Source organism: Triturus cristatus, chromosome 8 (genome assembly GCF_964204655.1).
Source record: "Triturus cristatus chromosome 8, aTriCri1.1, whole genome shotgun sequence".
Classification (NCBI taxonomy): domain Eukaryota; kingdom Metazoa; phylum Chordata; class Amphibia; order Caudata; family Salamandridae; genus Triturus; species Triturus cristatus.
Window position 1 is genome coordinate 1641899033 of NC_140591.1, and position 27132 is coordinate 1641926164.

Sequence of the window (27132 nt, forward strand, 5' to 3'; positions counted from 1 at the left end):
TCACCCCTTCTTAGAGCCCCTGCAGCTCCTCTCTGCCTATTGCTGGGAGAATTAGCCCCCCCGCCTCTGACACTGTGTGTCAGTAATCACAGTGTGAGTCGCCCCCTCCCAAACTTCCTACCAGCTCTGAATGAATGCCTTCTGAAGGCCGCTCAATTAGCACATTGTAAGGCGAGATTAGAACTCGATCGGAGTGTTTCACGCAAACTGAGCCACTCGTTGTCAGCTGTGTTGCGCTTCTATTTGAAAATGCCAATTTCACTAAGCTTGGCTCATATCCGAGTGAGTACCGGTACTCTCTTAGGACAAAGAGAAGTTCCGGTACTTAAGCGCTGAAATTTAGAAGTGCCGGTACTCAGTACCGGTGAGTACCGGCCCATTTAAAGCACTGAAGTAATCACTACACCGTGCCACAGTGTGAGTCACTACAATGAAAGCAGCAGCAGTGCTCTTCTGCAGCAAGGCCAGAAGCGGGGGATGCAGTGATTCGACTCATCACTTCCGAGACTCTGAGACGTCACTGCTGCACGTCTATGTTCCTAGTCACGCCACAAGCCCCCAATAAACGAGGCAGGGCAGATGGATCCTGGCTGAGCCAAGTCAAATAAACATATATTAAACGCCACCTTTGGCATGAATATATGAACGGTTCTAAATATAACCGCCTCGGTTGTCCGGTATTCGTGGCCTTTCTGGCTATACATTACGTGTATTAAAGAACAATCTAGCTCAGCGAGTATAGTCCACTGGAGGTGGAGCCTACCCTCTATGTCGTATCATCGAACGCTATCATTTCAAACAACGGCAGGTATTTATTTTGAGACAGGTCGAGTTACAGGGGAGGGGAGAGAAGTTGCAAACGCATCATACATGCGACAGTCCAAGGGCCGTGCTCCCAGGGCAGCCTGTGTCACTGCCTTGTTTCCTCCTGGCCACCTATTTTGTTTAGTTTTTTTTTCTGTTTGATATAACGCAACTCGACCAGAAAGTATCAGAGCGCTTTACATGAGCACCACTTCCATTACAGACGGACACAGGAACGTGTGAAAATGCAGAGTTGTGCCTTTGAGCTAACTCCATACTCAAATTATGTGTGAAAGGTATCTGGGACGAAGGTAGGGAGGTCCTGATCCCGCCACCTGGGTGTGCCCTTGTTGGAGCCGGCCTCGTGGCATGGTCCTGTTCCCCCTCGCTAAGCCGCACGAGGTCCCATGCACCTCGGGGCTCCTCCATTTTGGATTATACGTCACTCCACGTGACCACCTACGTGACCCCGCTCCACCCGGCCTCTGTCCCAGCGAGGCCCGACATCGAGGCGCCAACCCCTGGCCCGGGGGATACCACGTGAACCCTTCCCACTCCCGGCTGAGGGAAGTATCGATTGGACCCCCAACCGTCCTTCCACACCTAGGTGCGATCGCCCCACAGCTCTCTGGGGCCTGGCGCCTCTCCTGCTGGGCGTCTGGCCGCTCCCTACCCGGCCTCTCCGCCCCCTCCGGGCGCAAGGGTCCGGACATCAAAGGGCTCCAGTCCTATATCTGGGGCGACCCGACAACAGGACAACAGTTGTATCCTGGAGTCAAGAGCCCTGCTGATCGGATCGCGGCTGACCCTACGGAAGAAGACTCATCCTGAACCAACACTCTGAGCCCTGCTGACGACGTCGCGGCTCCACCGTGCTTAAAGACCTTCACGAACCTTGGGGCCCTGCTGACGCTGTCGCGGCCCGACCTTGTTGAACCTTACCATCAGAGCCCAGCTGACCTCGTCGCGGCTCGACCGAAGCGGACCTAACACCGGAGCCCTGCTGACTGTGTCGCGGCTCGACCCAAGCGGAACTACTACCCGAGCCCTGCAGACGCCGTCGCGGCTCCCCACGTCTGAGCCGCTCTGAGACCAGCACTCAAGGTCTGGCGCAGAGCCCTCCCGTACCTGGTTGGTACTAAGACTGTCCCGCTACCCTATCCCTCTAAAAGACATTGAGACTCTTACTGGATCCCTCGATCCCACTGTAAATATTGAACGTACTACTGTTGATAAAGAACCAAGTCAAGCAACTGATATCGAGTCCTGTGTGGTGGTATTACTGGGCCTAGTACGATCTTAGGAGAAAGACCTCCCCGAGGGGGCTTCTCAGCGGCGCTCGGCTATAACTTTGCGGTAGAAAGGTGCCCCGGAATAGTCTCCCCGACTCCCCGGTGGTCCTCCCTCCAACATTTGGTGGCCAGCGACGGGATCCGAGCCAGACGCAATCGTACAGGCAAGTAACGCACCCACTACCTAACCAGAAGGAAAAAGAAAAGGGAACCATGGACGGCCAAGAGGCAACCGTGGCCGCAGCCTTCCAGCCGGAAAGGTTGGAAGAATACACCCACAAAGAACTGAAACAATTCTGCAAGGACAAAGGGATCCCAACCACAGGATTGGGCACCAAGGAAGAAATGCAGAAAGCCCTGAAAGCCTGGGCGGAACCCGAGACCACTCCACCCCGAGCCGAAGGGACCTCGGCCCGGGACGGAAACCTGCCGACCCCAACCCCGACAGATGGGGGGCGAAACGTCCCAGAAACCAGCCTTTCCCACGAAGAAATGCGAGAACGGGAGAGGGTCCGGACACACGAAATGGACCTCGCCCGACTCCGGCTGGACGGTGAACTCCTACTGGCAGAGAAGAAAATAGCCTTGGAGCAACTACGGCTGCAAGAGGAAATCGAGGAAAAAAAACGGCATCGGGAACTAGAGGAGAGACGGCTAACCCTCGAGCACGAGAGGAGCCTCAAGGAACTTAAACTAAAATCTAAAACGGGGGAGACCAGCACCCCCGGAGCCCGGGATGCTCTGCCACTGACCGAGCCAAAGGTTCATATCCCCAAGGATGTCGTCAAGGAGTACTATAAAAATGACGACATCCAGCAATGGTTCCGAGCATACGAAGTAGCCATGGCCTCCCATCGGGTACCCCGGAAGGATTGGGGTGCCGGCCTATGGGGGAGGTTCCTCAGCGAGGGCCGGGATACCCTGCTGCAACTCCCTGACACGGTGATGACATCATACGACCACATGAAAGAAGCCCTACTCACACGCTACGGACTATCAGCCGAGATGTACCGGCAGCGCTTCCGGGACTGCAAGAAGCTCCCCGGTACCACGTGGGTCGAATACGTGGACTTCTTCAGCCGAGCCTTTGAAGGATGGATAAAACGGAGCAAGGTCACCTCATACAATGAACTGTTCGACCTCATTGTCTGGGAGCACCTCGCCAACAACTGCTTTGTTGAACTAAGGCAACACCTCCTGGACAGTAAACTGACCGAGCCCCGGAAGCTCGCCGGTGGGTCAACACCCGGGTCCCCCGGAACCCCGTGGGGGACTACCAACGGAGTACCACGGGACCTCCCCGCCAGCGAGGCGGAGGAGGGGGGTCCCACCGCGGTCGAGAATTCCCGGCTGGGTCGCCCAGAAGCCCGCCACGAGGCCAAGCCACCAACCACACGTCCCCGACCCTGGGCCGAAGGGGGACCCCTATCGCACGGCCTGGACCACGACCGACAGTGACCTGCTTCGGCTGCCAGCAGACCTGCCACTATGCGAGCGACCCGGCCTGCCCCGTGAACCGACGGAACGGGACCGCTGGGCCCCCTCCCCGGCAAATAGCCGCCGCAGCCCTGGGGGAGGGAGAAGACGAGGAGGAAAACCACGACGGCGGGTCCCCCGAATGGGAACCAGCTGCCATGTCGCTTGTATGCCTGGGCTCCCGAGAAATGGTGCCCCGAGCTGCCATCCCAAGCAACACCCAGAAGTACCAGCAGTGGGTCACCATCAATGGACGACGGGCCGAAGCCCTCCGGGACATTGGGGCCAGTGTGACCGCTGTCCGCTGCCACCTGTTGACCCCCAAACAAATCCTGCCACATGTCCTATGCCCTGTCCGGACCGCGGACAACACCGAGAGCATGTGCCAGATGGCCAGGATCCCCTTCGAGTGGGGAGGAGTGTCCGGCACCCTAAAAGTAACTGTCCGCGACGACGCCCCAGTGGACTGCCTCCTGGGGAATGACCTCAAGAGCTCCCCCTGGGCCCAGGTGGAACGCCGAGAGCATCTGGGGATGCTAGGGCTGCCCGAGTGGGCCTGCGCCACCACCCGGTCCATGACCGCCCAACCAGCCGCGGCCGCGGCCCCCGACAAGCCGACGGGCCCCGAACTACCACCCTCCTCCGGCGCGGAGGAACCTGACGAGGAGGCCGGGCCATCCGAACTTTCTCCCGACGAAGCCGCCTCCCTTAGCGAGATCCCCGAGCTGGCCCAGTTGCGGCACGACGGGGGCCCCACCCGCGAACAATTCCAGCAAGAGCAGAAGGCCTGCCCGTCCCTCGAGGGGGCCCGACAGCAAGCAACCGCCCAGGCCGCGGGGGACCCCACGGGAACCCACTGGGTCTATTGGGACAATGACTTATTGTATAGCGAGCAGAAAGTCGCCGAACTAGGGGCCGGCCGAGTGTTGGTGGTCCCCCTCCGATTTCGAGGGTTCCTCCTGAACCTGGCGCATGATGTGCCCCTCGCCGGACACCTCGGGCGGGACAAAACTTACAGCCGCCTAGTGACCCATTTCTATTGGCCCCGAATGAGAAGAGACGTGGACCATCACTGCCGGTCCTGCCCGACCTGCCAGGCTAGCGGGAAGACTGGGGGTCGAGTGAAGGCCCCCCTCCAACCCTTTCCAGCCGTCCACACCCCGTTCGAACGAGTGGGGATCGACATCGTGGGGCCCCTCGACCTCCGAACCGCCCTGGGACACCGCTTCATCCTGGTACTGGTCGACCACGCCACCCGATACCCCGAGGCCATCCCACTCCGCACCGTGACAGCTCCAGTGGTGGGCCGGGCCCTGATGGGCATCTTCTCCAGGGTGGGGTTCCCCCGAGAAGTGGTGAGCGACAGGGGTACGAACTTTATTTCAAAGTACATGAGATCCCTCTGGCAACAATGTGGGGTCACCTATAAATTCACCACCCCTTACCACCCCCAGGGGAACGGACTGGTCGAGCGGTTCAACAGGACCCTGAAGGGGATGATCAAGGGCCTGGAAGAGCCCCTGAGGAGGAGATGGGATGTCCTGCTGCCCTGCCTCCTGTTCGCCTATCGGGAGGTACCACAGAAATCCCTGGGCTTCAGCCCCTTCGAACTATTGTATGGGCACCCCGTCCGAGGGCCCCTCAGCCTGGTCAAGGAGGGCTGGGAGGCGCAAGTCCAAGATGCCCCTCCCGACGTGTACCAGTACCTCCAGACCCTGCGGAACCAGACTCGGAAGTTCCGGGCCCTGGAAGAAGCCAACCTCGAAGCCAGCCAAGAAGACATGAAACGCTGGTATGACGAAAATGCCTCAACCATCGAGTTCGAGCCGGGCCAGCAAGTCTGGGTCATGTCACCCGTGGACCCCTGCGCCCTGCAGGACAAGTGGGCCGGGCCCTTCAAGGTAGTTGAGAGGAAGAGCCCCGTCACGTACCTGGTCGACATGGAGTCCCCGAGGAACCCCCTCCGGGTCCTGCACGCCAACCGGCTCAAGCCCCACTTTGCCCGAACTGAACTAAGCCTGCTGCTGGCTACTGACGATGGGGGCGAAAGTGACTCCGAGCCCCTACCAGACCTCCTGGGGTCCTCGGGCCAAGACGGCTCCTTGGAGGGCGTCCGCCTCTCCGCCACCCTGACACCAGAACAGCGCCATGACTGCCAGGAGCTGCTGCAACCCTTCGCTGCCCTCTTCTCTCTCACACCCGGGGTGACCCCCTGGTGCGTCCACGGCGTGGATACTGGGGACAGCCCCCCTGTGCGACACCGCGCTTACAGAGTACCTGACCGAGTCCGAGCCTGCATACAGACCGAGGTCTCCAAGATGCTCGCCCTCGGAGTCATCGAGCCATCAGACAGCCCGTGGGCCAGCCCGGTAGTCTTGGTGCCGAAGGCCGCCGCCCCCGGCATGGCCCCGGAACTCAGATTTTGTGTCGATTATTGGGGCCTGAACGCAGTCACCAAGACCGATGCCCACCCCTTGCCACGAGCAGACGAGCTGATCGATCGCTTAGGGGCCGCCCGCTACCTAAGCACCTTTGATCTCACCGCTGGGTACTGGCAGATCAAGCTCGCTCCCGGCGCCCAGGAACGATCCGCCTTTTCCACCCCCGATGGGCACTACCACTTTCGGGTAATGCCCTTCGGTATGAAGAACGCCCCAGCGACCTTTCAGAGGCTAGTGAACAAGGTCCTGGCCGGGCTAGAAGCCTTCAGCGCGGCCTACCTCGACGACATTGCAGTCTTCAGCGACCACTGGGCCGCGCACCTAGGACACCTCGGGGAAGTCCTGGCCGCTCTCCAAAGAGCCGAGCTCACAATTAAGGCCAGTAAATGCCAGATCGGTCAAGGATCTGTGACCTATCTGGGCCACCAGGTGGGGAGTGGCCAGGTGGCGCCCCTCCAGTTAAAGGTCGACGCAATCCAGGCGTGGGAGCCCCCCACAACCCAAACCGCTGTCCGGGCCTTCTTAGGCCTCACAGGCTACTACCCACGATTCATTAAGGATTATGGCAGCATTGTGGGCCCCCTTACGGAGCTCACTTCCAAGAAACAGCCCAAGGCGGTGCACTGGACGCCCCGCTGTCAGGCCGCTTTTGAGGCCCTCAAGGCGGCCATGTGCGCTGCCCCTGTGCTACAGGCCCCTGACTACAGCAAGGAATTTGTAGTCCAGACCGATGCCTCGGAGTACGGGGTCGGGGCGGTCCACTCCCAGATGGACGCCGAGGGCCTCGACCGACCTGTGGCCTTTATCAGCCGCCGACTGCTGCCACGAGAACAGAGGTGGAGCACAATCGAGCGGGAGGCCTTCGCCGTGGTATGGGCTCTCAAGAAGCTCTGGCCCTACCTTTTCGGCACCCACTTCAGGGTCCAAACTGACCACCGGCCCTTGCGGTGGCTCATGCAAATGCGGGGCGAGAACCCCAAGTTGTTGCAATGGTCCATCTCGCTGCAAGGGATGGACTTTACCGTGGAACACCGGCCCGGCAACGACCACGCTAATGCTGACGGCCTGTCCAGATTCTTCCGCCTCGGCGAGGAGAACCCCCAAGGAGATGGGTGACTCTCCCTGCCTTCAGCTGGGGGGGACGCGTGTTGGAGCCGGCCTCGTGGCGTGGTCCTGTTCCCCCTCGCTAAGCCGCACGAGGTCCCATGCACCTCGGGGCTCCTCCATTTTGGATTATACGTCACTCCACGTGACCACCTACGTGACCCCGCTCCACCCGGCCTCTGTCCCAGCGAGGCCTGACATCGAGGCGCCAACCCCTGGCCCGGGGTATACCACGTGAACCCTTCCCACTCCCGGCGGAGGGCAGTATCGATGGGACCCCCAACCGTCCTTCCACACCTAGGTGCGAAAGCCCCACAGCTCTCTGGGGCCTGGCGCCTCTCCTGCTGGGCGTCTGGCCGCTCCCTACCCGGCCTCTCCGCCCCCTCCGGGCGCAAGGGTCCGGACATCAAAGGGCTCCAGTCCTATATCTGGGGCGACCCGACAACATGACAACAGTTGTATCCTGGAGTCAAGAGCCCTGCTGATCGGATCGCGGCTGACCCTACGGAAGAAGACTCATCCTGAACCCACACTCTGAGCCCTGCTGACGACGTCGTGGCTCCACCGTGCTTAAAGACCTTCACGAAGCTTGGGGCCCTGCTGACGCTGTCGCGGCCCGACCTTGTTGAACCTTACCATCAGAGCCCAGCTGACCTCGTCGCGGCTCGACCGAAGCGGACCTAACACCGGAGCCCTGCTGACTGTGTTGCGGCTCGACCCAAGCGGAACTACTACCCGAGCCCTGCAGACGCCGTCGCGGCTCCCCACGTCCGAGCCGCTCTGAGACCAGCACTCAAGGTCTGGCGCAGAGCCCTCCCGTACCTGGTTGGTACTAAGACTGTCCCGCTACCCTATCCCTCTAAAAGACATTGAGACTCTTACTGGATCCCTCGATCCCACTGTAAATATTGAACGTACTACTGTTGATAAAGAACCAAGTCAAGCAACTGATATCGAGTCCTGTGTGGTGGTATTACTGGGCCTAGTACGATCTTAGGAGAAAGACCTCCCCGAGGGGGCTTCTCAGCGGCGCTCGGCTATAACTTTGCGGTAGGAAGGTGCCCCGGAATAGTCTCCCCGACTCCCCGGTGGTCCTCCCTCCAACAGCCCTGCACATGTCTCGGCTCTTGGGCCTGTACGGATTACAGTGGCAACCTTTTACGCCTTCCTTCCTCCTTACACCCAGGCCGCAGCGCGGAAGCAGAGAGAAAGCGTGGCAGCAGGCCAGGTGAAACCAGGTCCGAAACCGGGGCACCTCTCTGAGGGGGTCAAAGAGCGTTTCCGCTCACTGGTGTGCCAGCTGTAACATTGGCGACGAGGGGAGCAACATGCCCGGGCACAGACTGTTCTGCATCAACCTGCATCCCGCAGAATAAAACAAGCATTTGCAATACCGTAGGACTAGCATTTACGCGAGACCTATTGCATTGCAAAAGGGAGTGCGGGCGGGGGCGAGAAGGCATGAACAACGGCAGTGGGGGGAGCTAGCAGGCACGGACTGAGGGAGGGGGGAGAAGCTACAGGAAGAAAATAGTGCTGTGGAACACACAAAGTAAAGGGGCCAGTAGCCTTGGAAGGATACAAATGAATACATGGCCATCATAAGGAGGGACTAACAAGCCTATAAACCAATCGGACGGCAGCATTTAGGAACGACAAAGACACAAGCCAATGAAAAATATGGGCGGGGAGTGGGTGTGGCTGTCCCCCGTACTCTTCTACCACAGATCAACCCCAGAGCAACGCTTGCGCGCTGGCCCAGGGCTCGACCCTAAAAATTGCAGTATTTGGTTTGTGAACAGGAATGTCTGTTTTTTTTAACTTTGTAAAGAAGTAGAAAACCGTTTGCAAAGCGGAAGTCATCATAGCCAATTAATTTTTTTTTCCACACCGAAGTTCCGAAATTTTATTTAACTCAATACTACTTGAGTGAATTTCATGAATTAACAAAAAGTATGTATCTAGAAGGAACTTCTCTCGCCAAAAGATTAACACAAAGATTTAGTATGTGATTCACAAAATGTGATTCCTCCAGAAAAATAAACTTTGAAGCACCTCAACTAATTTTTCCAAAGTTTAGATGTGGGAATCAGATGCAGTTGGCAAATTTGCTGTCACTCAAACGTTATTAACAAAAACAAAAAAGCAAATGTCTATATATATCAGAGAAATTGTTATACCCTACTAGCTGCGAGGTTCCAAGCACAGGCCATCGGTTCCATCTCCCTTGCATCTACCCTGCGGTACTTACCATTTGATTGGTTCCTTTCTTGCCCTTCCACCGTTAGAATCTTCGGCAGTTTGTGGCTGAGGAGTGGAAGCTGTGAAGAGTCACAGATAGCTGCACCAGAGGTCATTATGCATTGTGGTGAAGGAGCAGCCCATTACCATCGCCCAGTGTGGGGGTAGATCAGAGTGGGTCGTGTAAGGTGTCCAAGGTATGAGCGGCTCTATGCAGCAACCCTTCCTGAACAAGTGTTGTGCATCTTGACACCCCCTGATCTCTTCACTGACCATGACGACTTCTCATTACTGGGCCAGGCTATCCACCTGGCATCCCTTCCTGAACAAGTGTTGTGCATCTTGACACCCCCTGATCTCTTCACTGACCATGACGACTTCTCATTACTGGGCCAGGCTATCCACCTGGCATCCCTTCCTGAACAAGTGTTGTGCATCTTGACACCCCCTGATCTCTTCACTGATCATGACGTCATTACTGGGCCAGGCTATCCACCTGGCATCCCTTCCTGAACAAGTGTTGTACATCTTGACACCCCCTGATCTCTTCACTGACCATGATGTCATTACAAGGCCAGGCTATCCACCTGGCATCCCTTCCTGAACAAGTGTTGTGCATCTTGACACCCCCTGATCTCTTCACTGATCATGACGTCATTACTGGGCCAGGCTATCCGCCTGCCATCCCTTCCTGAACAAGTGTTGTACATCTTGACACCCCCTGATCTCTTCACTGACCATGACGTCATTACTGGGCCAGGCTATCCACCTGGCATCCCTTCCTGAACAAGTGTTGTGCATCTTGACACCCCCTGATCTCTTCACTGACCATGACGTCATTACTGGGCCAGGCTATCCACCTGGCATCCCTTCCTGAACAAGTGTTGTACATCTTGACACCCCCTGATCTCTTCACTGACCATGACGTCATTACTGGGCCAGGCTATCCACCTGGCATCCCTTCCTGTATAAGTGTTGTGCATCTTGACACCCCCTGATCTCTTCACTGACCATGACGTCATTACTGGGCCAGGCTATCCACCTGGCATCCCTTCCTGAACAAGTGTTGTGCATCTTGACACCCCCTGATCTCTTCACTGATCATGACGTCATAACTGGGCCAGGCTATCCACCTGGCATCCCTTCCTGAACAAGTGTTGTGCATCTTGACACCCCCTGATCTCTTCACTGATCATGACGTCATTACTGGGCCAGGCTATCAGCCTGCCATCCCTTCCTGAACAAGTGTTGTACATCTTGACACCCCCTGATCTCTTCACTGACCATGACGTCATTACTGGGCCAGGCTATCCACCTGGCATCCCTTCCTGAACAAGTGTTGTGCATCTTGACACCCCCTGATCTCTTCACTGACCATGACGTCATTACTGGGCCAGGCTATCCACCTGGCATCCCTTCCTGAACAAGTGTTGTGCATCTTGACACCCCCTGATCTCTTCACTGACCATGACGTCATTACTGGGCCAGGCTATCCACCTGGCATCCCTTCCTGTATAAGTGTTGTGCATCTTGACACCCCCTGATCTCTTCACTGACCATGACGTCATTACTGGGCCAGGCTATCCACCTGGCATCCCTTCCTGAACAAGTGTTGTGCATCTTGACACCCCCTGATCTCTTCACTGACCATGACGTCATTACTGGGCCAGGCTATCCACCTGGCATCCCTTCCTGAACAAGTGTTGTACATCTTGACAGCCCCTGATCTCTTCACTGACCATGACGACTTCTCATTACTGGGTCAGTCTATCCGCCTGGAGGCAGCAGAGACTCCAGACCACCCATAATGGTGTAAGCCTGCTACACCCCGAGTGCTTGATGGGACTTGTAGATGGACTGCAGATGGGGATGGAGGCATTCTGGACGCACGTGAAGGACAGTGTTTAGTCTCCTTTACCTAATAATGTTCACTTGATCAAGAAATGTACATAGAACCATGAAACCATCAATGGCTGTTTAGTGACTCTAATATTCTATGCTTGAATTGGCCTAAGTGCAGTTCAGAAGGGCAGCCGCTTGTTTTGGAATGAGGTTATGCACAGGGGTTGCTCAGAGTATAACACAAGTAGCCCTGGAGATGGCTTACACCTCACACAACCTGAAGGATGCTTTTAGTTCAGACTGTGTCTGGGTGTCTGCCAGATTTCATATCAGTGAACATTTTCTTCTCTGTGGCTATGGCCATGGTTAAAAGAAGAAAGGGGCATATTTACAAGCAGGCGATAAAAAATTATCGCTGCTTTTGTGGCCGTTTTCGGCCGAAAAGCAGCGATAATTTTATCGCCTAGTTAGCAAGCTCACGCTAACGCGTGAAACCTTGCTTTAGCGTGGGGATTCTTTACGCCCAGCTTTGCATCTCTAATGAGATGCAAAGTGGGCGTTCCTGACCTAACATGACAGGAGAAATGTCGCTATTATCAAGCCCCACGCTATGAAGCATAGCATCAGGAAAAGTAGCGATAACCCCTGTTATCGCTACTTTCCTTACGGCTGCTTCAGGACTGACTTAGCCATGATATCCTATGGAGGGTGGATATCATGGCTAAGTTTGTGAGTCCATATCAAGAAGCTAACGCCACACTACGTGAGATTATCGCTGGGTTTCCAGCGATAATCTCACGTTAGGCAGTTAGCATGAGGATTTTTATTGGTTTTGAGATAAGCATTGCTAATAGCACGCTATCTCAGCGATAAAAATCCACGTTACCCGGCGATAATTATCCTCACGCTAAGAGCGCTGAGCGATAATTATCGCCGGGTGTTGCTGATATGCCCCAAAGAAACCTTTGTGGTGCTCTGTGTATCAAGCTCTCTCTGTTGGTCAGGTCTTACTATATGCCTCTCTCTATGCTTGTCAGGCTTTGCATAATAATTAGACACTTCCGAGATGATATGTACTTAATGCATATGTGCTACTTTGCATGCAAATGTCTGTACCCAAACTAGAACGTCACTTGCATGTTAACCTGTTTGTCACCTGTTTCTTTGCAGCGTCACAAAGCATGGATAATGACAAGCGGGCCTCCCAGCTCAAACTCGCTCTGTTATGGAACTGCCTGGATATAGCCAAGAACGACATTTTCAAGAGTGACTGGAAATGGAAAGTAAGAATAGCTCAACTGTTTTAAATTGTCCCTGCACCCTCTCAGAGCCGCTTGATTCTATGCGGCTGCCACCTGATCTGAGAGAGCAAAACCACTAATCCCCAATCATGTCTTTGTGCAGAATCTGCTTCTGGAGTTTCTGTTTCGTTTGGTCGCTGGTCGCTAGTCGTGAGTGTGGTATTGCTGTCTCATCTGCAGCTGGTATCTCTTGTCTCTATGTTCATCAGTGATGGCAAGTTCTGATCATATTGTGCCATCATGTAGCAGTTAGTGATATCTCTTGATCTGTGTGTCAGATCATCGATGGCAAGTCTTGGGTATGGTTTTGGGGTTATGTGTGGCTGAGGATTTATCTCTGAGTTGGCTCATTGGTATGGTATGTCTGCTGCTTGAGTCTTACAACTCTGCCTTTAGCTACTGGCTGCTAGACCTGATTATATTATCACCGTTCAATAGCTTCAGCTGAAGCCTCTTATCTCTGTTTTGGGTCACAGAGGCCTGGTCTTAGTTAATATGACATTGTATGATTATCTATGCTAGAGTCTCTTATCTGCCTGTTTTCTTGGTTTTCATGTCATTTGCTGGCATGCTTTCTCTTTTAGAGGAGTCGTAAATGGGCATCGTTGGTCCTTTTGTAATTTAATGGTCCATGCAACTGGTATCTGTTCTATTCCCTTCTAATCGCCTCTGGTAGGTGAAAGTAGACCCAAGGGGATGGGCCCTTCAAGGCAATCTGGAACATCTTGGTCTAGGAGCCTGTAATGGCCGTATTCATCCTGATAAGCCACCTGATCTCTCTTACTTAACCAACACCGGAGCCTCCCTGATTGACTACCCGCTTGCTAATCTCCCTCTATTTAACTAAGTCTCCACGTTTGGCTTCGGTGACAAAATAGACAATGACCACCATCCCCAAGAGCTTTCCCTTAACATTAGGCTGTTGCAACATGGCAGTGGACCAAGGGTTTGAAATGTATACCATCAATCTAAAACGCATCAAGTGCACTGTTACTAATCTCCCGACCTTTGCGACAGAAGCCAAGCAACTACTTGTTAACATCTACGGGACAGCGGGAGACCCACTCGTCAACTGGTCAATGTTTTCCGAAAACTTTCGGCCCGGTTCTCAAAATGTCACCAATGGACTAAAAAACAATAAGCAAACTTAGGGGCATATTTACAAGCTGGCGATAAAAAATGATCGCCGCTTTTGCGGCTGTTTTCGGCCGAAAGGCGGCGATAATTTTATCACCTAATTAGCAAGGCCACGCTAACACGTGAAACCTTGCTTTAGCGTGGAGATTCCTAACGCCCAGCTTTGCATCTCTAATGAGATGCAAAGTGGGCGTTCCAGACCTGACATGACAGGAGAAATGTCTCTAAGCAAAATTTCTCCTATCATCAAGCCCCACGCTATGAAGCATAGCGGCAAGAGAAGTAGCGATAACCACTGTTATCGCTACTTTCCTTACGCCTGCTTCAGGACTTACTTAGCCATGATATCCTATGGAAGGTGGATATCATGGCTAAGTTTGTGAGTCCCTATCAACAAGCTAACGTGAGATTATCGCTGGGTTTCCAGCGATAATCTCACGTTAGGCAGTTAGCGCTAGGATTTTTATTGCTTTTGAGATAAGCGTTGCTAATAGCACGCTATGTCAGCGATAAAAATCCACGCTAGCCGGTGATAATTATCCTCACGCTAGGAGCGCTGAGCGATAATTATCGTCGGTTGTTGCTGATATGCCCCTAAGAGAGACTCATAGACATTTGAAGATGGCCAAACGCGAACATGGAAGGAACACCTGGAACTCATTCTGGGCCAAACTATTACATGATATAAGGACCAACAACTCTGCTAAGTTCTAGTGCACTATAAACAGCCTAGGGGGCGCGCTTCCCAAGGAAGCCTCCTCTAACAGTTCAGAGCCGGAGTGGTACCTCTGTCTGCATGACCATTTCAACGTCCACTTACCGTCAGACCGGAACTGACTGTCTGACTGACTGAAACATTTATAAAGCGCACTTATGCCGTGGCGTCTTGGCGCTAGAAGGACCAAACATAAGGCACGAAATCCTAGGGTTTTGGAAAAAGGAAGGTCTTTATCTTTTTCCTAAAGAGAAACCTGTTAAGTTCCAGCCTGACTATCTCCGGAAGAGAGTTCCACAGATTAGAGGCCAGATAGGAGAAACCAGCTCCTCCCCATCTGTTAATTCTGGGGACACAAACCAGCCCTACGTTAGCAGACCTAAGGGTACGTACGGGTTGGTACATGGGAAACATCAATTGAATGTCCAGAGCTCCACCTCCATAGATTGCCATATGCACCATGCAGAGAGCTTTAAACTTTACCCTCTGGCCCACTGGAAACCAGTGCAGTTGTTTGATTACTGCTGAGGTCGGATGATGTTTGGGCAGATCATGGAGTAGTCGCGCTGCCGCATTCTGGAGGGATTGGAGTTTTTTCATCTGACCCTTACCTATCCCGAGATAAAGCGCATTACAGTAATCGATTTTTGAAAGGACAAGGGCTCCCACCACCGTTTTACAGAGAGATAGCGGGATAAAAGTTAGAATCTTCCGTAAGATTTTCAATGTGAAAAAGCAGGCTGAAGTAACTTGATTAACTTGAGAGGCGTACTTTAGATCTTTATCCAGAAAACTGGAGAACTGTGAGATTAATCAAAACCATTGTGCTGGGAGTCCCACAGTTGGCATAGAGAGCCATAAAATGTTGAACATACACAGAAAGGTTTTAACATAATCACAGCAGTAGCCTCTTTACAGCCTTATAGAAGATCAGTGAGAACAAAGCAAGTCTGAACATCTCCCCATGCAAGCCACCACATTTCGTATGTGTTGAGATCCCCATTGAGTTCTACACTTCTCAATCAGTCAGATAAGTTACTTGAATCATATTTTTCTGAGTAAAGTGGCATTGCCTAATCAAATCACTTAGCCTAAATAGTCCAGGCCACATCTGAATCTTGCAAGAAAGGTTTTACTAGATATTTTGAAACATGTAGCCAAAACAGACTGCACTCTGAGTACCCACACAAGGAGTGCATGTAATGTCTTCATTCAGTACATAAGGCAATGAACGGTAGGATCTAATATTTTCTACAGATACTCAAAGATAAAGAGGCGAGGCTATTACTATGGCTTCAAAAGACAACATCTGAGCATTTAAGGACTTCTGAGGGAGAAAGTGAAGGCTCTTCCAGATCAGCAGGAAAATCGCATAAAAGGGTATATCACCTTGTAAACATTCTTAGGATGTGATCTTAGTTAAATCTTCAGAACCTCCAAAAGAAGGCTTTCAAAAAGTACACAGGGCAAGAGAGCCCAACCTCAAATATGGCCCTGACTGTAAAAACGTCATCAAAAAAGCATCACAAACATTTTTGAGTGAAATTACTTTATTTGATTTAGTTTAAATCATAAAAGAGCGGGCGACCGCTAATACACATTAAAATTCACGAGTAAAGTACCAATTTGTTGGTCGACTCTCATTAAAATTTGTAATAATAAAAACAAGTTAAAACAGTGTGCAATAGATTCCTACAGTCTTGTGTTTGTCAGCCATGCTATAAAAGATGTACTTCTTGAGAGGTTATGCTTGGGCTGTGCCCGGTCAGACTGGGTGCTCGTCCATCGGATTGGCCTTAGGGCAATTAGCAAATATAGTGACAATGTTCATTTAAAAATAATTATATGATTCTAAAAAACTATGGGGCATATTATCAAGACAGGCGATAAAATTATAGCCGCTTTAGCGGCAGAAAACTGCCACTAAAACGGCGATAATTGATTTGATAATATGCTCTATGGAATTCCAATTGAAGCTCAGGTTAGATGTCCTTCACATCTAACATGGGCTTCAATTGGAATTCCATAGAGCATATTATCAAGCCCATTATTGCCATTTTAGCGGCAGTTTTCTGCCGCTAAAGCGGCGATAATTTTATCGCCTGTCTTGATAATTTGCCCCCAAGGGCCATATTCACAAGGAGCCATTGCCGAATTAACGGCACTTTATTGCAGCCAAAGTCGTGATAAATTTACCACCCCATTCACAAGCTGGTGCTAACAACCCACAGCACCAGTTTACACATGATAGCAGGAGCAAAAAACATCACTACCGACGACCCCCGAAACTATCGCTAATGAGATGCAGAGTGGGCGTTCCCGTACCAAAAGCCGTGACCACACACCTCCTCAACATTCACAACGATCAGACAGATCTGCGATAAGAACACAAAACAGGTGATAAGGCGCGTTAGCACCAGGAAATCTACATCTGCTCTGACCTGGTGTTAAGTTGGACGACAGCCAGAGACACCACACCCAGGACCGTAACACCCCCCCATCCCCGGGACCAACCCCAACCCCGGACTAAGAAACTGCACACCAACACCACGAATCCCAATACAAACATTTTGCCTGATGTCGCACAAGCAGGAAAATCAACAGACCTGTGTGGCCAGAAAATGGACACTCGGTCAGACAGCAATGCAATCACCAACACAAAACACCATACAAACAAAAGCTGAGACAACAACCCTTAGGATGAGTCCTAGCAGCCCCTCACTGGACAATCCGTAGCACACAGCCTGGAAGACCAAATCCAAGAGAAGATGGTGTGCCATAAGCCCACCAAAGGAAAGAGAGGGAGAGAGCGAGGGAGAGAGACAGAGTGAGATTGCACAAGCAGAGCAAGGCCTCTCGCCACCTGGCTCCACATGCCAACATACATGTGTGTGTGTATCGCCATCCGTACACCATGAGCCCAAGGCCATGTCCCAATTTCAGCACCAAAGCCACATCACATTTCGAAAACACAAGTAGTAGTCAGACAAACATCAGGGATGAAAGCTCCATTGTTCCAATGCAGAAGACGGGAGGAAACCTGCACCTCTGACCTTGGTCCAGAACGCACCTGGAACACACTAAGAGAGATGCCATGGCAGACGGGGATGACTCCCACACCACGCATTCTGCAAATGAACTATCTGACTCATCCACACCCCACCACAGAAGCCCCTGCCTGTGGTACCCATGCACGGGATGTCCTTGACACACACGGAAACAGAAAGCCACTCTCCCCAATGTTGTACACACATTCCAATCATTGCTCAGAGCTGTGGCATATCCTCCACACAACTGCCGCAGTTCACAAGAGTGCCGGTTCCACGAGACGCACCAACGCAATGGCAGGCCATACCGGGCACATGCACAACCCCCGTCACATGGAACAGTACAGTGCACGCATGCTGCATTTACTGGGTGCAGTGCCACTGGCAGTGCTGCGGATCAATTACCGGCTCAGCTTCCGCTTTGCCTATGTCACCTGCGTCCAGCCCTGGTTCCACTGCCGAACATGCTCATTCAAGTGTCACAGGGATGTCTGCCTATCCAACACAACTGTTGGTGACTTGAACTATGATCTGTGTCTGCATCCGCTGTTGGATCACGAACAGGAGTGTAACCGAGACAGCCGTGCATGGGATGCCCTGACATACTGCGTATGTATTGGTAGTTGTGCATGGGAGATTGCACAATTCCTCTTGTGCACTGACCACATCAAGGCGCTCCCCCATTGGGCTGTTGCGGATTGGTGAAACGGCGTGGGCTGAGCACACCTGCCCAGACCATGTAATGGATTGGCTCACCCTGGTGTTCCTTGAACACGACAACGACGTACTATTGGAACACATTGCACATGAAGCTGCACGGGCATAAATGGATGAGTAACTACGTGTATGCAGCCACATTCGATTGGCATCCACAGCACATGTCCCAACAATCTGTAGCATCATGGGGATTGCTCACATATCCCACCACAACAGAGGACACGTCTGCCTTCGTCCGGGCTCTGAGTGCATGTGCGTGGAACAACGCGTGTGTACACACACATGTGCGAGGTGATGCAGGACCATGCCCGGTGCAACACAGCGTCGTTTGGCAACGTTGCCAATTCGGACACACTGCTGGGGGAGAGCACACACATGGCAATGTTGCACACATGTGAACCTGTCGGACCCTCACACCTGATCACCGTCAGCAGAGCAGACAATCGGCGCACTTCGGAGGCAGAGCACTATGCAGATCCCATGGGCAGTGAGTCGTGCCCCCTCACACGGGGCAATGGGCAGACGAAAGACAACACATGACTCATCCAGCAAGGCACGGTGGGCTGAGAGCGTTGTCATCCATGATGAATGTTGACCATTTTAGCCCCAACATTTCATGAACCTCGAAATTTACCCATATTGTGTATAAGTGCCTTAAGCATGTCCCTGCCTGTTGTGGCCGTTGCCTGGTCCGTACTGACACGCACATGCCAATAAAGTCTATGCAACTCCACTGGTGTCTAACTGTGAGGTGTATTGTTTGGATTCTCCACTCATGTGCCACAATGAGCATCGTCCCTACACAGGTAGGAACTGACTGACGCATGTGCAATGGGGGGGTGTCCCTTTGGCAAGCTCCACCTCTGTGAACCAGACAGTGTTATTGGATAAGTGCTGGACGACATGTGCACATACGTGATAACAGCAATGTGAGTATGGTGTCCAACCTCTGACCATCTGGAGCAATGTCATATATCACAACAGAATGTGTCCACACAGATGTGTGTGAGTAGTTATGCGACGTGAACTTCTGGTGTCACATGTGGTGTAGGACACTACTCCAGGCCTGCTTTTGTTTGGGTCAGTCCTACACACAGCCCTATTCAATACATGGACGTGTGCCTACGTTTGGGGTTGTGAGATTATTGTTGATGTGCAATGGGGACACAGCTAGTACTCACCTTCACAGTCACCCAATTGGCCATGTGTCTCAGGGATACACATGCGCATTGATGTCAGTTATCAGAGTGTACCTCCATGTGCAATCATTGTTCCCACATCCAGCCATACCTCCATACGTGAGTGAACATAATGATGACACATCTGTGTGATTTAGAATGTTTTATTCACATTCAGGTGATTGCGGAAGCTGGGGCTGTACATGGCCATCCAAGCCCACATCACATGGAAGCCCAGTGGTGGGCCAACCAGAGTCCTTTGGGGATTGCACAGTGATTGCGAAGAGGGAGAGTGCAGTCCGCAGCAGGATAGCTGTGTAATTGTCTAGCGGTGACGAAATGGCAGTCCGTGTCGGGGTCTGGGTGAATGTCGCTGAGTGTTCCGGGGGTCAGTAGGAGGTGTTTTCCAGGGAATGATGCATAGGTCATGACCAGGCAGTGACAGGCCATATGGCGGTGATGGATGCTACTGCCTCCTTGTTCCCACAGTAGTTCCCATTCCCTTCTCACTCCCCTGATACAGGTTCTGTGTCCGGTGTGTGTGGCGGGGTGATGGCTGCATCAGTGTGTGCCAGGGACACAATAGACTGTGATGGTGATGGGGCAGCATCACTGTGTGCCACGGACACATCAGGCATCGGAGCTGTGTGTGTCGATGTTGCCCCTACAGTCATCTGGGAAAGGCTCAGTGGCAGCAATGGCAAGATGAAGTACTGCAGGGCATTGAAGTTCCCAGCTACTACTCGCTGGTGTCCAGTCATGGCAGCCATACTTCCAGCCTGCATCTGCTCCTTGGTCTCCATTGACCTTCGCAGCTGAGCCAACTCTGTGCTGTCATGGCTGGTGACTGTCTGACCAGACAGTTCTTGTATTCGATTCATGGCACCAACGAGGTCAGCCAAGGTCTGTGGGGGAGCATGGTGTGTACAGGGGGTGTCCAATAGGGACTGTATGTGGTCCCTGATGGGACTCAGACACCCACGTCTGTCGTCGAGTTTGGCTGCCACGAGCTCAAAACCCACCCGCAGCTGATCAGCCAACTCCACCCGGCAACCCAACACATGCAGTTGGAATTCAATGTATTGGTCGGGGGTCCTGGGAGACAGCTGTGGTGGTGTGTTTCCTGCTGTGTGGTCTGTGCAGGTGGTGGGGTCACCTCGAGGCAGCTGGCCTGCCCTGCTCCTGGGGGTGGGGTGCTGAGGCTGTCCGTTATCCGTTGGAGGGTGTCTTGACATATGCGTAGGTTGTCCTCCTACTTATCTATGATGGGAAGTGTGGTGTGCTCTGCAGGAGGTGGTGTTTGTCCCTCTGCAATGTAAAGTGGAAATGCAGGTTAACAGAGTTTCATATGTATGTTGATGATTTGCAGATGTTTACATTCAGGCTGCATGCCAATGCACATTATGAATGTTTTGGGGGAGCTGGCTATTTGTTTCGACCACATGACGGATGTGTGGTAGTACCCGTACATAATCATCACACAGTGTCAGGCAATGCCAAATGTGAGTGGCCAGTCACTACACATGAGCGGAACCTGTTGTGAGCTCTGTCCTGTGGTGCTGGTGTTGCACTTTGTGCCACATTGCCATCATTGCTAATGTTCTGTGATTGCTATGTGTGTGTGCTGCATTGTGGTGGAGTTGCCCCTGCAGCTCTGATTACGTGTATCCTTCTTTCTTTGAGGCAGGGTGCCTTTGAATTGTGTACTTTTCGGGGCTGGCTTTTGACTTGGGTCATATGTGCTCTATGACAGATTTTGTGGCCTGGTTCATTGTTCGTCTGCTGCGTGTTTCGTTGGGCTTGGGTTGTGGGTGCACGGGGACATGTCAGAGTGTGGCCTGCTCCTTTACTGATGTGATCAGCACTGGGCTACCTCCATATCGATTTGTGGGCTATGTCATTTGTTTTGGCAGCTGCCATGCTATCGGACATGCAGTCTTACTTGCATAGTCAGTGTGGGTCACAGAGCCGCTGCTTTGCTGGATTCAGCACATTTGGGTGGATCGGTGTGATATTGGCGATGGGGGGGGCCTTCTGTGCACATTATGGATGGGGGCCTACTTGGCGTTTCTATATGTGCTGCAGTGTGCCAAGGCAATCAGGGACATGTTCCCCGGTCATTGTGGGTGTGCAGTGTGCTACGCATACTTGTGCATGTGTGCCATTGTGCCCATCTCCCCCCGTGCCCCCCATCCCTGGTCGTTACTCACCCTGTTGCTGTTGGGTCAGGTCGTTTCGTGCTGTGTCCAGGCCCCCCAATCCTGCAACCGTCTCCTCACTGCTGACTGTGGCCATCATTTGCTCCAGCTCATCCAGCGCCTCCAGTGTCGCTGGAGGCCCACCTCCAGTCACTGTTGCTGCCTCCCTGTTGGCGGCAAGCTTATGTTTGGTCTGCCTTTTCAGATCATACCAGCGCCTCTTGACCTCCTCCAGTGACCTACTCGACACTCCGACTGCATTGATGTTGGTGACGATGGCCTTCCATATTTCGGTTTGGGTTGCCAGTGCCGCAGTGGAGGTGCTGAACAGCTGTTGATGGTGTTGGGTCACCTCCGTGACGATGGTCCGGTCTTCCTGTGGACTGAACCCCGTCTTCCTCTTCCTCTTGTCCTTGCCCTTCCCGAACGTGGGATTCCTGGATGGTCCTCCATGGGGCTTGTGGTGTTCGGCTTGTCCTCTGCAGTCGGTCCGGGTGCACCCATGTGGCTACGCAGTTTGAATTGTTTTTTGGCTTTTTTTTTGTTGCTTTTATAGTGCATTTTCCTGCCAGACGCGTGGGATTTACAGCCCTGTGACTTGTCTTCGCTGATTTCTGTACCGCAATTGGCCTCATCGTATCTTTTTTTGCGTTTGCGGATCGCATTTTTGCGGCATGGCATTGATTTTGTTGCAGACATTTGGCGCGTTATCTGGTGTCTATCGCATGGTACCGCCGTGTTGTGAATTTCACGTTGAGACTGGGTTATTTTCCAGCGATGTGCTGCGATATTAAAAGTTGCGTTACGCTACTCATGTTGTAGTTATAACGCGTTCTTGTGAATATTCCCCTATGTCTTTGTGTTTATGTTTCCTAAAGGACGTCTTTTGAGTTTGGCTTAGTGATCTGAGATAAAGTGCTAATGCCATTGATGATTCCCTATTATTTCTCCGCGTTAAAGTGCATTGTGCTGTAAACAACTAGACTGTGAAGTAATTCATTGCATTTTATCACCTTGCATGCCTGACTGGTTCGAGTTCTCTGTCGCTCTTTTCTAGTTAATTTGCTGCTAAGCTCAGAAACTTAATTGCTTTACATGCCAGTTGCACTGTCGAGCCTCCTAAGCATTTTATTACCACGGATCTGCAGGTCCTTATTTGTTCTCTTTTCATTATTGGCCTTAGGGGTTCTTTCTGTATGGATAATAGTGCCGGATAAATACATAATAGATGGAGCAATGATTCATCTCCTTGTCCACAAAGGCGGCAATCCATTGAGGGCCAAGTCCGTTTCCATTTTGGTATAAGATCTTTTGATTGATAAACTCCCAGGCTCAATAAAATCAGTTTCTGCTATATGCGATTTGCAAAATGTTCCAACAGATATAGTTGAGGCTTTAGCCTTTTATATGTTGGCAACACCATCCATGCATTGTTTTTTTAGGTCAATGAGACTTTGTCTTTTTCCTGAGATTGTTGCTTGTTGGTTTTATTGACTATTCGTTTGAACTCCAAGTTGGATGGTATTGTGTGCCCCTGGTAATCACTCAGGTGCATTTTAATCCATCATTATTTTGCACACCATGCCACCTCAGCTTGTAGCTCACTATATGCAAATCAGTCTTGACCCTGCTACAATAAGAACACTCCAGCCAAAACTGACAAGCCAGGTTCTCCCTGAACCGGACTACAAGTAACCCAGGACAGGTTTTGCTCTAGTTATGGGCTCATCAGGCAGGTACATCTTCATTCCAGTCACACAGTGTGCAAAGGAACCAAGTGTGGGCACATCCATGCCACTTAGGGCAACACTATAAGTATGCTAAACAGTGATGGATGGAATGTTTGCATTAATCTCAGCCCCTGGTAATCACTCAGGCCGCATCCAATGCATCATTTTTTTGCATACCTGTCTGAAGAGCCCCACATAGGGTGAAACCAGTCCTAGGTTGCTTGTGTTCTGATTCAAGGAGGACCTGGCTTGGCAGTTCGGGCTGGACTGTCCCCATGAGGAGCAGGGCCATGATTGATTTGCATATGACTGGGTCCAAACTGAGATGGCGTGGTGGGCAAAATACCAATTTATAGGGAAGCGGCCCCAAGTGAGTGCCAATGGCTGAGATTACTTCAAGCATTCCATTCATCACCTTGATGTTTTTAGAAAAAAACGTTTAAGTCAATAGCAATCTATGACCACAATTAGTCAGAGAAATTAAACATTGTGAAAATACTAGCTATAGTGACAGCAGTAATCCTAAAATACAACAAAAATATGGAGTTCCAAAAAACGCTCCTGAAAGGTATGATTGTACAGCCCAGTGGAGACTCAAATGGCAATTCATCTATTAGTCCTCTATTCGCTTTGATATTAACCAAAAAAGACACTTACATCAAGTTACATTAAAAAACATTCATTGTCAAAATAAATCGCATAAGATTTAGTTTAATTAAATTATTTAAAATAATTTAAACACAGACAACCATGTACACAACTAAAAATGCAATCTAAATATAAAAATACAAATACATTAGTATATATATTACATTTATAAGTATTAACATTTTTACACATTTTTCTGTAGCATTTCCCTTTTATTGCCTGCAGTAAAAAATGCATTACAACTAGGGAATTGACCACCAGATATATCTTTTGTAGAAATGAATGGCAGGCCTACGCTGTTTAAAATTATACTTAACGAGCAATAGTTTCAAGTATCATAATCTTGACTACTTAAAATATTTACAAAAAAGTAAAAATGGATCATACACTTGATGGAGCAACCATCACACGGACATCGAACATGGTCCATAGATCACACACCCATGTTAGTGAAGCAGTCAAAAAATTCATAATGGATATATTGAATTAATAATCAACTCCTGTTCTGGTCACCTCTACATTAGCCAGACAACACTACCTTGTGGCAGAATGTCACACGCGCCGGTGCTAACAATTAAGTGTCAATGCCGAGCACCGGAAGCCACTGGCTCAAATTAAGCCCTGTTAGTATGTCAGGTTACATCAGTGGGTTGACATTCATTCTTCCCCCCACCCTGACAACAATGCGAATATTGAACTAAGAGTTCAGTCTGTTGTTATATGCATCCTCTAGGTGGCCTGCGTTCATATTATACATGAACAACATTATAGTTTTTCAAATCAAACACAGGAGAGGATTTTGTAAAGCACACATCCTGAAATCATATATTTCGAGGTCCTCTTACATGTGATCATTGAGAAAAATGAGGGAAAGTGAAAATAATTGCCTAGGATCACACAATTTGTCAAAGAGGGGAACACACGATTAATACCAGGTTTCTGGTTTCACATTGTGCAAGTCAGTCACTAGATATATATGCTTCGCTTCCTCTAAACCCACCATACTGCAAACACCGCTCTGCCAACCCTCCTACCCTGACCACCACCCTGCTGGCATCAATGTGGCCCTCTCTCACATTACAGACCAACCATATTGGCCCTTGAGAAGATGTCTGCGAGTACCCAAGGTCTAAAGGCTGGCCAGTCACAGTTCTATTTCAGCAATCTAACTGGTAAGTCTTCCAATACGTCAGGATATGTTTGTGAGTTCGGCCCATTCTGATTGGCTGCAGTCAGAATAGCCCTGGAACAACCTCAAACTAGCCAGATGCAAGCTGAGAATTTTGCAGCAGTCTGTTGAATGCTAAGGGATTCCGCATGCGTTTTGTGTGTGTTTTTGCTGGTAGGTGGAAGGGTATTCTCCATGGGGAAACATTTTTTACCCGAGAAGAAAAAAAACACGGTACTAAATTGTATAATCCAGCACAGGGAATGGCAGATGGCATGGTTTCCAGATGTCACATCTGTTTTGTGAAATGGGAAAAAGTGTAAAAATACATTCAGACGGAGTCATGGTACTCTGCCTGTACTTTTCTTTGTGAATCTAGGCTATTTGGCCGCTGCAAAACAGAACTTACCGGTGCATTTAGAAAAGGTTCAAATTGCACACCCTACAGTATGAAATACGGTCCCAAATGTATCTTATGCACATGTGAAATTTCCGTTATGCTTAGAAGTGCACCAATCAGTCCTCCTTCCCCCTCCCATGGCCCGACCTCGCCCCTCCTTACACACGCTCACGTCGTTTTATTTTTCAGCTGCCGGCTCTGAGCCAGTGGGGCGATACTTCTCTGCCATTGTGGAGGAGCCGCCCTCGATCATGCGGCTGAAGTTGAAGCAGGATTGCTGACAGTGATACAAAATTGTCAGCCCTGTAGAAAACTGTGAATAGTTTTGTTTAAATAACGTGATTATTTCATTCATTCGCACAGGCTAACATACTATTCACAACAGTACACCCTCATTCCGAAACAATCGTGAAGCAACTCAAATGATTATTTACAGCTAAGCTTCAACGGGCCAGACTTTCTTCACACAACCATCCCCAGGGGATGTTTTGACTGTAGATTTTGGGAGCATGCCACAAGCTGAGTACAGTGAAATGCTGAGGTAATTGGCAAGGGTACCTTGAAACCTGTGTTTCTGATCAGGCACACTGGAGAGGGTTGTGTCTACAGAAGTGTCAGCCAGACAGCAGGATCTGCCACTAACCTATTTAACAACCACTGTTGCCCTCAGTTTCTGGTCTTGCAACTTAGCACAGCATTGAAGGAATGTGGAGACACACTAAAACTGCCCTAATCTAGTGCTGTTTTAGTTTGTCTCCGCATTCCTTCAATTTCGTGGCCACTTCTGTAAAACCACGGCAATTTTACAAAAGTGCCAATTTCACAGCAAGTGGCGAAATCATGAAATCCTGGAGGGTCTGTTCAATGTGCAATGCGGAGCTCACAAGAGCAGGGCATCTGACGACCGGTGCTCAGAAATGCATGTTGATGTAACACCCTCGGTGCCGTCACTTTTAAGGAAAGGTGTCACACACCCCAGAGGAGGGGGTGCACTCAAAACTCAAGCATTGGCAAAGCCAATAGGACTCAATACGGGACGAGTTTGCAAGCTTTGACCAATCGGGGGGCGGTGTGTGATTTTAAATACAAGCTGGCGGTTGTGGGAAGGCTTGCGGCATATTTACTGGAGGCTGCACATTTAGGAGCTGTGGAGGCGTTGTGGCATTTTGCGCATACGGGGGTGGCGAATCTTTCTCTTTCTCTTTGTTTCATCTTGCACAAGGGGTGACAAAACAGGGTAACATTTATCGATCCCTAGTTTGCGCTGTCTATGTAACTGCTCATTCATTTGTTCCTCCTCATTATCTTTAAATTGCACAGCTGCTTGCATAATTGACATACCTCTTTCTTTCTTATTCCTTTTTGCTAGCTTAATTTCCTTCTGTTTGGCTTCCTTTCACCATAGGCGGAAAGAATCAAACATCGCCGGCCGGGCTTTCTTTTTAAACAACTTAACTTCCAATTTATCTAAAATATCTGTATCGAAACTACCATTTTGGGGCCATTTTAAAACACCGTCCTTTCTGGTGTATCGGATCCATACTTCATTATATGCAATGGGGCCCACGCCATGTTTTACATAAAGCTCATAAGTTGGAGTTCCAATTGGAGGAACCGGACACGAGTCCTCTAATTGGGAATCCCTTCTACAACCCAAACAAAACAATCTTCCAAATACACTAGAACCAGGCAT

The 27132-nt window shown here is 50.8% G+C and overlaps 1 protein-coding gene across 1 annotated transcript in view; it reads left to right on the forward strand.

Moving 5' to 3' along the window:
- LOC146808477 (transient receptor potential cation channel subfamily M member 2-like) overlaps positions 1-27132 on the forward strand; it is a 1642641-nt gene that overhangs the window by 352399 nt on the left and 1263110 nt on the right. Inside the window, exon 11 of the mRNA XM_085623575.1 lies at positions 12371-12483. Within this exon, the coding sequence (XP_085479701.1) occupies positions 12371-12483 (113 nt within the window). The remainder of the gene's footprint in view (positions 1-12370; positions 12484-27132) is intronic.